This window comes from Cylas formicarius, unplaced genomic scaffold (genome assembly GCF_029955315.1).
Source record: "Cylas formicarius isolate icCylForm1 unplaced genomic scaffold, icCylForm1.1 PGA_scaffold_3__17_contigs__length_32017465, whole genome shotgun sequence".
Classification (NCBI taxonomy): domain Eukaryota; kingdom Metazoa; phylum Arthropoda; class Insecta; order Coleoptera; family Brentidae; genus Cylas; species Cylas formicarius.
Window position 1 is genome coordinate 29,524,631 of NW_026844326.1, and position 15,347 is coordinate 29,539,977.

At 38.4% G+C, this 15,347-nt stretch overlaps 2 protein-coding genes across 2 annotated transcripts; one reads left to right on the forward strand and one right to left on the reverse strand.

Moving 5' to 3' along the window:
• Nucleotides 1-495: 495 nt before the first annotated feature.
• Nucleotides 496-11,507, reverse strand: LOC132700034 (ubiquitin carboxyl-terminal hydrolase 16/45). Its single transcript, XM_060667106.1, has 6 exons — nt 10,772-11,507; nt 10,453-10,717; nt 8,225-8,461; nt 6,102-6,840; nt 4,412-4,841; nt 496-1,504 (listed from the first exon to the last, which is right to left on the reverse strand). Exons 1-6 carry the CDS (start codon nt 11,261-11,263, stop codon nt 1,100-1,102), a joined length of 2,568 nt encoding a protein of 855 aa, XP_060523089.1. The 5' UTR covers nt 11,264-11,507; the 3' UTR covers nt 496-1,099.
• A 77-nt stretch (nt 11,508-11,584) lies between these two features.
• LOC132700036 (poly(A)-specific ribonuclease PARN-like) lies at nt 11,585-15,337 on the forward strand. Its single transcript, XM_060667108.1, has 12 exons — nt 11,585-11,773; nt 11,834-12,029; nt 12,085-12,405; nt 12,461-12,743; nt 12,810-12,931; nt 13,131-13,249; nt 13,310-13,420; nt 13,477-13,552; nt 13,612-13,667; nt 13,719-13,805; nt 14,845-15,088; nt 15,139-15,337. The coding sequence occupies exons 1-12, from the start codon at nt 11,755-11,757 to the stop codon at nt 15,305-15,307; spliced, it is 1,803 nt and encodes a 600-aa protein (XP_060523091.1). The 5' UTR covers nt 11,585-11,754; the 3' UTR covers nt 15,308-15,337.
• Nucleotides 15,338-15,347: the final 10 nt, after the last annotated feature.

Consider the following 15,347-nt stretch of genomic DNA (forward strand, 5'->3'; position numbering starts at 1 on the left):
AGACGTTTTCTAACCTATGAACAGAGATAAGAAAACTGCCATTTCTTCGATACTAATATGTTTTGGGAAAAAACTAACTTACATCATTTTTTTACTTTAAAAGATGGTAGATTCTACCATTCATTTAATGACGTGGTAAAGTGACGCTTCCCGTCCGTTAGATCGGTGCGTAATTAGGCATTTCACAGACGGGAGTAGAAAAATACATTTTTATAAAAACAAAATATGACTTAGGTGGCTTTGCTTGTATTCATCAAGTCGGCATGATTGAAAATTCTGACAGCTTGTACATTTTTATCTCTTGACTTCGCCTTCCTGCACATTCTTTCTTTAGAAAGCTGGAATTGAAAATGAGAAATCCACAAAATAATCGACATGATCAAACTGTCAGAATTTTTAATCTTACCGACTTGACAATTAATAATGAATAGAAGGAAAGTCACCTAAGTAATATTTTGTTTTTATAAAAATTTATTTACTTATCTGGTTTTTTCCCTGCAGTGAGCTTATTTGTTAACGGATTTTGAAAATTTTGGTGGCAAAATGTTGCAAAAAAAGTACCGACTTTAAAAAGATTTGGTTCCCGTTAGGGTGTTATTTGAAAAAACTAGATTATCCTAAAAAATTAATAGTAGATTACATTAAATGCTCTTTGCCGTTAGACGAGTGAAGAAAAGTTTCATTTACAATTTTTCCCATGATCAGGTGACCCGGTAAATAGTATTTATGATGGTCACAGCCTCGTAGGCACAAAAATTAAATAAAAATTTTAAAAAATGAGAAAAACCGTCTTGTAAAATTCTTCCGTTTCCGTTCAAATCAGAAGTGAAACCGTCGGACGTTCAGCCTATATTAACCGCTGCAAATTTTAAATCGCTATCTCAAGCCTTTTAAAAGCTATATAGTGTCGCCACTTTCTTGTGTCACCCGGTATAGGGCGTGTCTCTTCCGCGCGAAATAAAACGACCAGTCTCAGATCGACAAAAAGTTTTTCTTTTACTCGATAACCACCTAAATAATGAAAAATTAATCTACGAAAAAAAAATCGGGAGTTCGATGGGATGTGGGGGGGGGGTTGTCGGAGGAAACAGAAAAAAAATTACAATATCCTCTCGTAAAACAACAAATACGCCTGCGCGGACAGTACCTTCGACTCGGACACCTCCGACACGTAAGAGTCGCTAATGTAGTACCATTTGCCCGGCGGCGGTTCCGGGTCCAGCGGCGTACCGTTGTTGTTGTTGCCCTTTTGGTTTTTCGGGATGAAATTCCATCGGGGACTGCGATCGTCTAGCGGCGCCCGCACCTTGATGTACGCCACGTAATGGCCACCGTGGATCGAACCGCTGTGCTCCACCACACCGTACAACGAATAGAGCACCTTCGATTGACCGGCCACGAACGTCGGCAGGCTCCGTGATTTTTTCGAACAGAACGGACCGAGGTCGAGCAACGCCGAAAACTTGACGAATTTGGACACTTTCGCGGACCGATACCTGTACACCTGCGAAACCGTCAAAACTGTATACTAGTCCTGCCATCTGGCGACTAACGTTTTTATAGTGAAATTTTGAAATTTGAGGTTAGGTTTATTCGGTTAGGTTTTGGCGAAAGAGTGTTGTTTGTGTTTTTTGTGATAAATGAAAAAAAAAAATGTAACGGTTAAAAAGGGAACTTAATTGGCAACATTTTCGTTTATTTACAACTTTAGACGTCGACTAAACAACAATGCATCGATGAACTAAATTCGACTTTTAGAGTTAAAGCACCATTTAGGACTACTGTTTATCGCTGGTTTTCGGACTTCAGTCGTGTTCGAAGTTTTCTTAAGGATGAATTTCGTGAAGGTCGTCGAAAATCGCTAGTTGTCCAAGAAAATATTGTTGCAGAGCGGAAACTGATTTTGCAGGATCGTCATGTGACTTACCGTGAGATTGAGGTAAAGTCTGTTCATAGATATAAGAAAGTGACTAACTGATACGAATTAAGGAAAGACCCGGGCAAGCTGTAAGAATGAAATATGGCCGAACAGGTCCGTACTTTGCTTAGAATTTAATTATTTGGGGTTTTGTTAGGAAAGATACTAAACAATATTTATTTATGTATTTATGTTTAAATCTAAAATAAAATTACAAATTATTTTTATTACCTATTTAAATTACTTAAAATTATTCACATAATATATCAGTATCACTATCGCTATCATCGCCTGTTCTAATTATTATTTGTTCTATATTATTTGCAATATGGATATACGATTGTTCTGCTTTTTCTATATGTTTAACGGAATTTGCCCAACTTTGTGGAGGGATGTTAAAAATTTCGGTTTCTATAAGTTTGACGACATTGGAGTTAACATGGGGAAAAACATTGTTAGGACGAATGGCAGATTTCATTTGGTGCCGAACATGTTCAATGGGATTAAATATACAGTGGTAAGGTGGAAGCCTTAAAACTGTATGCCCTAGATCTTTTGCATAATTATCACAGACGTATTCTTTTTGTAGGTTCAAGCTTTGTAGAACCTACAAAGGTATCATCTTCGTCAAAATAAATGTCGTTATTATACATTTAGTTTTGGATTGTTGCTTTTGTGTCACATGAGGAAGGGGTTTTAGTCAACTGTCTACTGTGATAAGTTGCATGGTCCATTACAATGACGCTATTACGAGGAATGTTTGGAACTAGTTTGTTTTTAAACCAACTTTCAAATAAATCAGAGAAAAATCTTTAATATTTTTCGCAGACAGAGAAAGTCCATTTGGAATCTAACCATCTTTAGAGCCAGCATGCTAAATAGTTATTGTTTTACCTCTGTTTGATGGCGCGTTTGCTTTACACTTATCAATTGAGTCAACCCAACCCTTTTCCGGGGTATCATAAGTGTCGAACCAGGTTTCATCCAAGTAAATAATTAGCCATTGTTGTTCTCTGTAAATCCTATTTTTCTAGATATTCCAGTCGCCATTTCCGAATTTTAAAAGATTCCATTAAAACCTGCCTTTTGTCAATTTTTTTAACTCTAAAACCCATGTGTTGAATACACTTCCATAAGGTAGTTCTGCCACATTCAACACCGGTTTCATCTTTTTCAAGCCTCCTAATTAAGATATCTAATGTGATCACTTTTATCTATCCTCGAGAAAATGTCAGCATCGCTTCTTTTTTCCCTCTCTGAAATGGGATTATTCACAATTTTCCACCACAACTTCCTTAGTTTCAATAGAATAGTGTTTTCTGCATTTTGGCGGGAGCATCTCCTGAGATACACTAGACTCGCATATATTTTGTATAATTCGCACACGATTCCACACACGAAATAAGAATTATTACTAATAAACTTAAACTCGGTAGTATACCAAACCAAAGAATATTAAACACAGGTAGGTATAAAATTATTTTCTTTTACTGACCACAATTTTACCTGAATTTAAATTCCGAAACTTTAGGTAATAATCTTGTTGCATTGTCCCTTGGATAACCCCATTCGAAAGCAATTGGTCACTTTCTTATATCTATGAACATATCATATACAACCGTTTGTTTACCGAAAGTCTTTGAATAAATTCGAAAAACCAACCGCCGAAGACGAATCACTCTCCACGATGACAATGCTAGTTCCCACCGGTCAGTGCAAAGAACTTTTTGAGCATTAAAACCGTTGATTCGATGAGCCATCCACCATAATGACTTCTTTTTATTCCCATACATTACGTGGGTAACGATTTTTCACATCAGAAGTGCCCGACTCGATATGGGAAAAGTGCTTTGTTGAATGGTTTTATCGAATGCAATCGTGTATTGATATCAGGATGAATATTTTGAGAAACAATAAGGTCATAATTGTTGGTAGCTTATAGTTTTTTATTCCAAATCCCGAATATAGCCCTCCTACTAGGGGAGGGCGGGGCAAGACGGGAGACTGAAGTGTTTTATTATTTTTTGTGGCTTTTAACGACCGACCCCTAAATTTAATTAAATTTACCTGAATTTTGACAATGCATCTTAAACAGCTTTCGGAGTACCAAAAACAACTCTCCGACGTAGGACTAAAAACCCACAAATAACCAGAATTTATAATTATTAGAAGAAAAAACGAAAAAAAAAATTGGTTAATGCCTATGCCATGCGAGAGAGAGTGTTGTCAAAGGTCCCGAGATTGCCAGGTAGTTTGACCTACTTAGTCTTTAAAATTAGAATTAAAGTTACTACACGGTGCAAGTAGAACCGTAAGTGGTAGAGCAAGGACACTCGCACAGTCCTTCAAAACAAAAGCCACAATGCAATCAGGAGTATGGCACGGTAAACGTTCAAATAGGTGTTTCCTGTTAAACTCCAATTACGACCACCCCCGTACATTGAGAATTTTCGATTGAAAACGTAAAGTTTCAAACGAGCCCCGCCCACTCACCTGAAACCGTTTGAGGTGGAGTATCAGCACGGCGGGCGGGTTGTAAATGAGCAGCTGCTTGGACGCGTCCGTGTAAACGGTCTTCTTCGCGGGTCCCGGCTGGTTCCTGGTGCACCTGTCGCAGCTCACTTTGTTGGTGCCCATCATCAGCTCGCACTCGGTGAATTGGTTCAGGCACGACTCGACCGAACACTCCCCCTCCTCGCAGACGTAGCGGGAGGCGAGGGTTCCAGACCAATCTATCAGCGCCGCGTCGTCGCCGCGCTCCTCCCCCCCTTCTTCGTCGTCGTCGTCGTCCATCTTGTCGTCCACTTTGACCGAATCGCCGTCGTTCAGTAGGCTGAGCTTCTCCAAGTCGACCTTGAGGTCGGCGCCTTTGGGAGTGTTCCCGACGAACGCCAGGCGCGACATCGGCCTCGTCTGGAACGAACTGTAACAACGTGCCCACTTCGTAAGACCAAAGTTTACAGAATTAAAATAATAATAATAATTTTTCCAAAGACAACTATTGTATAGGAATAGTCGAAATACATAATAGGGCCGCTACCTGATCTCAGAAACTACAGGGTGCGGCAAAATAATAGGGGTACTATTTGGGATGTTAATAAAAACCGAACTACATAAAGCAAACATTTTTTTAAAATTATTTTTGAAATGTACATTTTATGCCATTTAGGAACGTTTTTTTTTCAAAATGATGTCTTTTAAATGACGGCCGATGCACTCTTGTAGGTTCTCGCGGAAGCGCATTATTACCCGATGGATTACCCTGGGGCGCGGACGATGTGCGAAAACTCTCGCTTTCAGGTAACCCCAAAGAAAAAAGTCGCAATCAGGCGACAAATCAGGCGAACGTGGCGGCCAGCCAAGATCACCCCGTAAAAACACCACTTTGTTTAGGAACATTTCTTGAAGAAGATTTAGTGAACGACGCGTTGTGTGCGATGTAGCACCAACAATATTTCAAAAAGTAAAAATCTGACAAGATTATAAAAATAGATAGCTTCCACTTTTTGGTATTTTTTTTAATTTCATATTTAATCTTATATTTTTCACGTTCCTATATTATTATGTATAGAAATTTATTACAAAATCTGTCATTCGTGTCCTTTGTCTACAACACAACTTACTCAAGTGAAACAATGTTTCCGAATGAAGAAATTAGATATCTCGTAAACGTCATTTTTCGTATAAAAAATTAAAAATGTTAGAAACGGTTAGACCTAGGTATAGGACATTATACGCAAAATATGTCCATTTCGAATAAAAAAGTGGCCCACGAGAAATGAAACACCCTGTATATATAACATTAAAATAAATTGAAGGTTTGTAATACCCCAATTAACTTTTGCCTCCATTCCCTATAGTTTCTGAGATAAGGTGGTGTCCCAAGATAAACGGCCCACCCTATACAATATACATAGACATATAAAAAAACATTTACTCAAAAAAGTTCGTCTAGGCTGTAAAATATTTTATGTCCGGTTTCATGAGTGTGTTCGGTAACAGCTGATGAGTTTATTTGTCTTAGTCGTAAGGCTCTTTCGTGTTCTTTGAGTCTAGTTGATATTTTAGGTTTTGGTTTATTTTATTTTGTTGTTTACTATTTCGTTTTATGTGAATCCTATTTTATATTGGGCGGTTGGCCCGTTGATAAATAAATAATAATAATTATTATTTTGTTACTCACCTCGCCGCGCATTCGCCGTACTCCTCGTCGGGACTGTTATGACCCAGCAGCGGGCTACCCATGTCGACGTTTGTCTCGCTGGAGGCGGGGCTGTTGCCTATACTCGTCGGAGACACGCTGGGAGCGCCCCCAGCGGCCGTGGGGCTCGGCACGCCGCTGTCGTCTACGTCCACGGGCGACTCGGTCCGGTGATTGTTCGAATCCGGACTGCTGTTGTCCACCTTGTCCGAATTGTATCCGGACTCGGTGCCCTTGCTTTGGGGCGGAGCCGGCAACGCTATGACGTCGGGCGGCTCCTCCGCGTTGTCCTCTACGTCCGCGTCCGACTCGCTCTCCGACTTGTTCTCCATGAAGACGTCGTCCGCTTGCTGGACGAGCGCCCCCGACGCCGCCGCTCCGTTCCTCTGGTTTTGGTGCTTCTTGTTCTTTTTCTTCTTCTCCGCGCGTTTTTCCTTCTTGATCTGGTACTTGGACGGCTTCGCCGCGTCCTCAATCTCTTCCGCTTTCCTGCGCAGTACCGGGGCCAATTGCTTCTCGCATATCGGCAGGCTGAGGTCGAGGAAGAACTCGTCGCGATGCGACACGTGGTGGCACACCTGACACTGGAGCGTGCTGATCAGCACGCCCCTGAAAACTTGCTCGGTGGCGAGCAGCATCTCGGACACCTGCTGCCCGTAGAACTTGGTGATGCGCTTCTTCTCGTCGTCGACGGTCGCGGGATCCGTTTTCCGAGTGAAGCCTGGTGGGCGGAGCCGGGCGTGAGACAAAGTAGGGTGATATCGCACGGAGGGCAATTAAACCAAAGGCAACTTATAAGATTTGACATCGAAATATTATTGAAAACATACTGTGCCCAACGCGTACTTAGTAAAATATACTTTTTGTGGCTGTGTGTAATATAATATAATTATGCTACACACTTAAACACAGAAAAACACATTTTTGACGACAATTTTGATATATTACACACAGCCACAAAAAGTAGAAAATTAAATTTATTAGAAGCCATGGAGATTAACAAAATGAGACATTCAAATGTATTGCTTAACGATCAATTAGATATAAATACCTCTCCTTTATTGAACTTAAATTCTCGCGACAACATTAATTAAGGTTTAATGGTCATTTTTCGGTATATATAGTAGCAGGTGAGTTTGTAAATATTACATTTGAAAAAGACATGGTATATAATAATAATTCGTAGCATATTCTAACATCTATTGCCCAGCAAATGGACCAAGGGGTTATAGAGACAATCAAAAGGCTTTATAGAAAAGATCATATGCTTCAACTTTTGGAAACGTCTAAATTTGAAAGAGGCAATATATGATGTAGCTCGTGCTTGGAATGGAGTAAAGGCAACAATATTAAAAAATCATTTTATTAAATAATGACTTTAATAGAAGATACAGAGGATGAAGACATTGGAGATAATAATCAGTTAAATGAAGGTAAGCTATCGATCAAAAACATAGCATCTATAGCCTTGCAAATAAATGGTTTGGAAGAAATAGACAATAAAGAAATACAGGACTGGATAGAATGTGATCACATGAAATTTTTTTAAAGTCTTTCGTCTATGTTGCTGTTAGTAATTAGAATGGTATACCTAATCATATCAAATTACAAATTAATAGAACTTTCGTAAGAAACAAAAAAAATATCTTTTACCGGAACAAAGTTTTTTTTTCTTTTTTCTCATGTATACTATACTGCATGCTTGTTTGCAGCCACAGCTGTAGTTATCGCGCTTCTGTCTCAATTTAACTCTGAAGGAGCCAAGAGGACAATTGGCTAAACGTCAGGAAGCTGGATTTATAAACAACCGATAAAGGATTAATCCGGAAGATTTGCAAATAGTAATTATAAAATATTAGATATTAATAAATGATTTTGAAATCACCATTTTACTTCTTGTGTAAGAACATGATATTATGTGTACAAATCTAGAATAACATCCTGTATAACTATTAATAATCCTTTCTTCTGAGTACTCGTAAAACATAAACACATATTTAGTCACAAATAAAAAAGCAAAATAAACCTTTTTAAATACTAAAAAAAGTGTCAACGTAGTTCTACCATTCAGCCCATTGCGCGTTGTGATCGTCTCTGTCGCTTACCTAATTTCTCTAATATAACCGAGTAGAAGCGTTTGAGGTCGTCCTCCCGCACGGCCTCGAGCAGATGTCTGAGCAGCTCGTGCGCGTCGTGCTGGTCCCCGCCCCCGAACTGAGGCATCCGACCGGTCAGGCGATTGAGCAAGGCGCGAGGGTTGTAGACCTCGGGTCGTCCGCTCTGCAGCTCTTTCAGCGTTTCCGCGAGGGTTTGGGTCAGCGGATTCCATTTTTCGGTTTCGCCTTTAAGGTGTACATATTTTTATTACACAAGGGCTGTGAAAAAACGGCTGATACATTTTTAACTAATCATAGGTTAATTAGACAACCATTGTACGGAAATATCTATTGTTACAGTCATATCCCTTAGTGAGGACATTTATTTATAGCCCAAACAAAAATTATTTTTCTACTCCTTTCTGTAAAATACCTAAGTACACACCGATCTAGCGTGCGGGAAGCGTCACTTTACCACGCCAGTTTCGTTTCCCACGAATCCGAGCCACTTCGGACATTTCCGGGGATTTACCGCACGGGTTTGGGAGCAATCGGATGTTTTCGGAGATACGTCCCACGCTTTGAATTTTGACGTTTGTCAATTCTGACAGTCGTGTCAGTGAATATATTGCGTATTTTGCGAAAATGTACCCAAAAATTAACGGTTCGTAGAAAAAGTATAGTATGCAACACGTTCAGTAATCTTTTTAACTCACTCAAAAATATCTTTTTCTACCTTTTCTTGAAAAATATCTAACAAAGTTGAACTTTGGAGAAAAAACTGTTTCAGAGAGGGAGAGGGAAAAAAAAAACTTTATATAAACCTAGTGTCCCTAGAATAACTGGGGGGTACTAAATATTATTTAAAAAAAAAACATATTTTTCAAGATACATTAAACATTGCCGCATTTTGTTCAAATTTGTCAACTTCATTTATTTATTTACATTTATTTTACTACAACTAGGTTAAAATTGCAAGATTGCAATTTTCGTTATAGCCACTAAAAGTGCAACTTTTTTTACTTCTGAGTTGCTTTTGTATGTTGTTTCGTTTTCAAACAAAAAAATTAAAATTGAAAATTGACAAGTCGTATTTTTATGTTTTTTGGGTCCCTTTGTTCAAAATAAACTTAGTTCTACAAAGTTAACACTAAAGAAAATTAACCGCTATCAACTTAATTGGCATGTAGCCTATGACGTAGATATTTTAGCATAAGCTTTTTTAAAAATATCAGAAACCAAGCATTCCTGGACTATGTTTAGATGAATTTTGTTTCTTATGGAGAATCTACAATAGACTGTTTTTTAGAACCATTTATTTTGCTACTATTTATTTTACTACAACTAGGTTAAAATTGCAAGATTGCAATTTTTGTTATTTACTTTGAATAAGCCACTAAAAGTGCAACTTTCTTTACTTTTGAGTTGCTTTCATATGTTGTTTCGTTTTCAAATAAAAAATGAAAATCGAAAATTGACAAGTCATATGTTTATGGTTTCCTGGACCCCTTTGTTGAAAATAAACTTAGTTCTACAAAATTAACACTAAAGAAAATTACCCGCCATGTTGCTTATGACGTAGATATTTTAGCATAAGCCTTTTTTAAACATATCACAAAACCAAAGATTTCTAGACTCTGTTTATATGAATTTTCTTTCTTATGGAGAATCTACAATTTTTAGAACCATTTATCACCAGTCTTTGTTTATAACTTTAGGCAATAATAAATAATAGCAATAATTTCAAATATGCATTATATCGCAATCAACATTACTCACACACACACACACATTACCGAGACGGTGACAAATCAGCCTGGTTTGGCAATTTTTAAATATGCATTAACCAAGTAAAATACTGTACTTTATTTTTAAAACATACAGAATTCTTAACTGAACTTTGTAGTTTGTGGTTGTGTCTTATTGGATTTTTTATTCCGTCCATTGTGATAGCTAGCTAGATACCTAAATGGCTTTGACATTTACGTAGATACTGTTGTACTATGTAAACGAATACCAACTTACAATTGCTAAAAAAATAAAATTACGGCAAAAGCATGGTAAAACCAAAATTGTTCAGTCACATTCAAACAATCCTATCATCTACTAACCAACAAAGAATTGTTTTATCTCTGTGGCATGTTTATCAGTTTGGTGATTTGCCTTTTTAATATTTTCCAAGTGTCAAATTGTATATTTCCACAGGGACCAGGAAAATTGAAAACCAAAACTGTTACCTTCCAATGGTGGTACTTGGATCTCCTGCTTGTCCGGCAATTTTAGAGTGCCTCCCGGCAGCTTGAACTTTTGGCCCGGATTCTCAGTTTCGTCAAGCAGTTGCAAGAGGTAGGGCGTCTGCCCCAAACATTGCATAACCGAGTTGAAAAAGCATGTATTACCTAAGTTTGTTAAACCTCTGGCTCGGGTGAAATTAGAGGCGCCTAGCTTTCTTAAGAGCCCGTCATTATTATTTAACTGTTGGGGTAAAACAAGATCAACGACCTGTAAACATTTCAATTCGAGCATAAAAGCAAAAGTTGCATAATGCCATCTTACCTTATCCTCTATTTGAGGCGTGGGAATTTTTTGTTTAATTTTGTTGCTTTCAGCTTGTTTCTTCAAATACTCAACAGTTTCCTGGAGCTTTTTCTTGCATGTGATGTTCACCTCGTCGTTACAGTCATAGCACCAAATGCTCCATATGGTTGTATTTACGCACATTGCGTGTGAATCAGAGTGAGGGGTTCCATGGTGTCGAAGTGCATGCTTGTTTTTAGCCCTGCCGCAAGCTTGGTGCCCGCATTTTAAGCACAACCACAACGACATGTCATATTCGATGGCCATGTCTGACGTGTCTGCATCAGCAGGCTCTTTGTTGCACTCTTCGCACTCCGTTAAAAAACCAGTGCTGACCAGCGACTTTTTCAGTCTGCCCAAATCCACCGCTTTCCCAATGTGCCTGCATTCTGCACTGTTTTGGTTGTCGTCGCCCGTCTCGGACGACTCGTCCTCATTGTTCGGATCGCGCTGGTGCTTTTTCTTACTCATTTCGTCGAAGTAGTTAAAAGCACGTTTCTGTTTTAACCTTCATGGATGGTTCTAGATAAAGGAAACTTTCGAAAGCAAAGCTTGCAAATAAAAATCGGCTGATTGATACGTAAGCGATGTCGCAAATGCGTCAAAAGAAAAGCTACCAATTTGCTCAAACCATTAGCACTAAATAATTGCACACAGTGCCCCAAATCACTCGCTCGCTTGCTCTTCCTCAACTGACGGAATGTCAATATTGTCAATGTTGAATTGTCGTGTCATTTTCCGACAGACCACAGAACCATTTTCGTTATCGGAAAATTTTAAGCACGTTTCTGTAGTCGCAGAATACCAGTTTGCTTTTCGTGTTCCGTTTTTGTTTATATTTTCAATTTTATTTCTAACCTCAAAACGTCACGTGTAGCAATATTAATTCTCGATGACCTTGGTCAAGTTTTACACGGAAAGGCGAACGGTGCATCAGAGGCAATAAAAATTCGCCACCGAAGATGGAAGTAACGCAATCCAGTAAGTAGCCGTTTTACTATTTCAAAATGGTTAAAGATGATAACACAATTTATTACGAAGATTTCGAGCAACTGCTGCCGGAAATTGAAAAAGCGATAAATGGATGTTCATTTTTAAGCGTAGATTGCGAATTAACTGGTTTAAAAGTGGCGCTTAACAATATAAACGCTTTCGACAGTCCCGAGCAGTATTACAAAAAAATTACAAGGGATTGCAAAGAGTTTTTAGTTATCCAGTACGGTATAACTTTATTCAGGTTCGTTCAAAACATGTTTTCCATGTTTTTTTGTTAAACGCGCCGATCGTTTTAGATACGAGAAAGGCGAAAATCGCTTTAGGCATCAGAGCTTTAATTTTTACGTATTTCGCAGAAACTTGCACAAATACGTACCCGATCAGAGATTTTTATGTCAGACTTCGAGCATAGATTTTTTGATAGCTAACGGATTCGATTTCAACAAATTGTTTAAAGACGGTATTTCGTACTTAAACGATACCGAGGAAAATGCGTCTAAAAAACTGCTCACCGAGCAACATGAGAAAAGACTGGCCTTTATCAACACGAATGTTGACGAAAACAACGATAACATTCCGATTCCCGAGAGCGCTCAAGTTTTTCTCGACGACGTCGTGTAAGTATGTCGAAAATTGCCAAGTTTTGGTAGCACATTTGACTCGTTTTTTTAGTCGCAAGTTAGAGGATTTCTTGGACGGCAAAGATACGGAGCTCTACTTGCCCAAATGTAACGCGTTCCTTCGAAAACTAGTCTACCAGGTCAACCGGGAGAAGTTTCGAGATAAAATTTCGTTGGAAACCAAAGAAGTGGAAAAGGAACGTGTATTATGTGCTACGAGGATTAAAACGACAGAGGAGAGAGGAAAGGACGAAAAGCGGAATTTTTCAGACTCCTTAAATGAATTGAACCGATACTTGGGGTTCAGCAAAGTGATAAGGTTGATCGTCAAATCGGTACTTACCTAATTATTGAAATTTTTGAGTTCTAATCTTATCACTATGATCTGCATTGTGTTTCAGGGAAAATTGGTGATAGGACATAATTTCCTCTTGGATTTTTTGCACACCATTGAAAAATTCTTGACTCCTTTGCCAGAGGACTACAATGACTTCAAGGAATGCGCCGGCTCAATGTTCTCGAGGTTTCTGCTTTTCCGTGCTTTTACTCTAAATATTCAATTCTCTATCTTTAATTTAAAATTGTATTTGAAAATTGATCAATCAATCCTTTTCTTAAATTCAAAATGCATACTTTCAAGGTCATATTTCGAGAACATGATTGCATAGAGACGCTTCAAAATTTCAAATTGAACTTATGGATTTTTTTAAATTTTTTTATAGAATATTGGATACCAAATTTATGTCAAGCTCCGCCCCTTTCAAGTCGCAAATAAGCACGACAATTTTGGGATCCCTGTTGGGCATCTTGACGGAAGCTCCATTCGGGCTTCCGAAGACGGGTAGGGCGCTCATCTCGATCGCGTTCGTGTCAAATTTAACTATTTTTTACCAATTTCCAGAGGTGGAATCCGGCAAAGTCGGTTATAGTACCGACAACCCGAAAGAGCATGAAGCAGGTTACGATTCGTTTATCACCGGCCTCTGTTTTCTGGCCATGTGGCAACATTTAGGTACGAAAACCTACACTCGGATTCCTCCTATTTAGGATTTTCGAATTTTTTTTAAGGTTTTGTTAGGAATTGGTCCGACGAAGACATTTTCGGCGAATTGGGATTCGCGCTTCTCAAGCCCTACTTAAACAAGTGAGATTAAATGAAAAAACCTTAACTGGTAGTTTAAATTGTCTATTTCATTACCGAAGGATTTTCCTGATGTTTTTGACGGACAACCAGTACCTTCACGTGGCCGGCCACGATCGTAAGTACAGAAACTTGCTTGCCAAATTCGACGTGATCCATTTTTTTTTAGTGAACCCGTCCCGAGAACACGTTTTCTATTTGACGTTTCCGAAAGAATGGAAAACCGACAACATTGCGCAATTGTTTAGTCCGTTTGGTAAGTCAAATCACAGACTACTAAAAAGAAGGAGACATGTTATATGTCAAAATTTCTGTCTACTTTTACCCATCTGTTGCTATCAAGCAACTAAAAATTAAAGATACGATTACGATTCAACTTGTATGCGCGTCCATAAGAAAAATTAAAGTTGATTATGATTTTCGAAAAAGAAAACTTGACTTTTATTTGAAATGTTTAAAATAAAATGTTTTAGTTTTTGCGCCATATTGGCAACAATAACTTTAATTTTGTAACAGCACGTTATTTAACTCACCGATGCTCAAATATCTACTTTACATTAACCTTTAAAAAAATTCTTGCAAAATTTGTTTAGTATTCACTAAAACCGCAATATTAATATTTTGTGCAATTTCGAAAATACCTTTTGTATTTAACAAAAGCGTCTAAGCCTATTTTAGCGATTGTTATGTGGATGTTGCAAAATATTTGTTTCTAAATATGCCATATGACAGACAATTTCAGAGATATAAAATGGCCAAAATATTGTCAATTTTTTGAAATCAGTAACATTTTAACATCGCGTAGCTTAGTGTAGCCTGTGTTTGATTTCTGATGGTAACTTTTTGATTTTTCAAGTCTTGTATTGTAGAGCAATACTTTGATCCCTTGCAGGATTGAAAATATAAAAACCAAGTCAAAAACTCTTCGATAAAAAACTCCATGATATTGAGGTTAGCACATACATTTTAGCAGCAGCTTAAAAGGTTCGACTAAGAATAGCAAAGCAAATGGTAGCGTAGCATAACCGCATATCACTCAAAATATATGCGAATATTTTTTGATCGTTCTTTTAAGATATTAAGATAAGCCTTTGAGGGGAGACAGCCTCTAGAATACTTGGCACTTGCTAATGCTAGTTTGACATTATCATTATAGGATATTTCTTAATGTATATGAAGAACAGCCCTGTGTTCAATTCAAGCAATTCGAAAAATCTCAATTATAATTGGTCCATGCGCAATTCGTCTCCTTATAACCTAAAAGCCCCATTTTTTTAAAATCTACTCGCAATTAGGTTCCGTACAGGTCGCCTGGTTGTCCGAAACATCGGCTTACGTCGGCCTATTTAAAAAAGAACACGCCCCGTTCGTGTTGCAAACCCTATCGAAGGGCGACGTTTTTACGATCACCACGTTCGCCAGAAGACAGTCGCAATTAGCCGGCATTAAAATTCCTTGTCTGAGTCCTCTAAAAACCAGGAAATCGTCAGAACCGCCGGGCGCGTGCCGTAAAAGATGCAAAACCGACAATTCTGGAGGGTGAGGTTAGGTTCTGATTCCTCGCTCCTCCTTTTGACGTTTCTTTTAAGGGTTATTCCGAAACGATCGTTCGAACCCATAGAAGAAGAAATGGACGAATCCGTTTCCGAGACCGAAAACGAGACGATCCAGTCGAGCAGTTCAGAGGATGCAAACGAATCGGATGAACCTGCGGTGAAGAAAAGGAAGACGTTTGCGGAATGTGATTCGTGGGATTAACCTGTAAACGAATTGCGCAATAAAAGACTTTGGCAGTTAG

Bases quoted from the DNA above. Each gene is read 5' to 3' on its own strand.
- LOC132700034 (XM_060667106.1), bottom strand. From the start codon at position 11,263: ATGAGTAAGAAAAAGCACCAGCGCGATCCGAACAATGAGGACGAGTCG. The intron at 8,462-10,452 runs GTAACAGTTTTG...TACACCTTAAAG, and splicing joins CCAAGTACCACCATTGGAAG to GCGAAACCGAAAAATGGAAT. The intron at 1,505-4,411 runs GTGAGTGGGCGG...ACGGTTTCGCAG, and splicing joins TCCACCTCAAACGGTTTCAG to GTGTACAGGTATCGGTCCGC.
- LOC132700036 (XM_060667108.1), top strand. The intron at 12,406-12,460 runs GTAAGTATGTCG...TCGTTTTTTTAG, and splicing joins GTTTTTCTCGACGACGTCGT to TCGCAAGTTAGAGGATTTCT. The intron at 13,553-13,611 runs GTGAGATTAAAT...TCATTACCGAAG, and splicing joins CTCAAGCCCTACTTAAACAA to GATTTTCCTGATGTTTTTGA.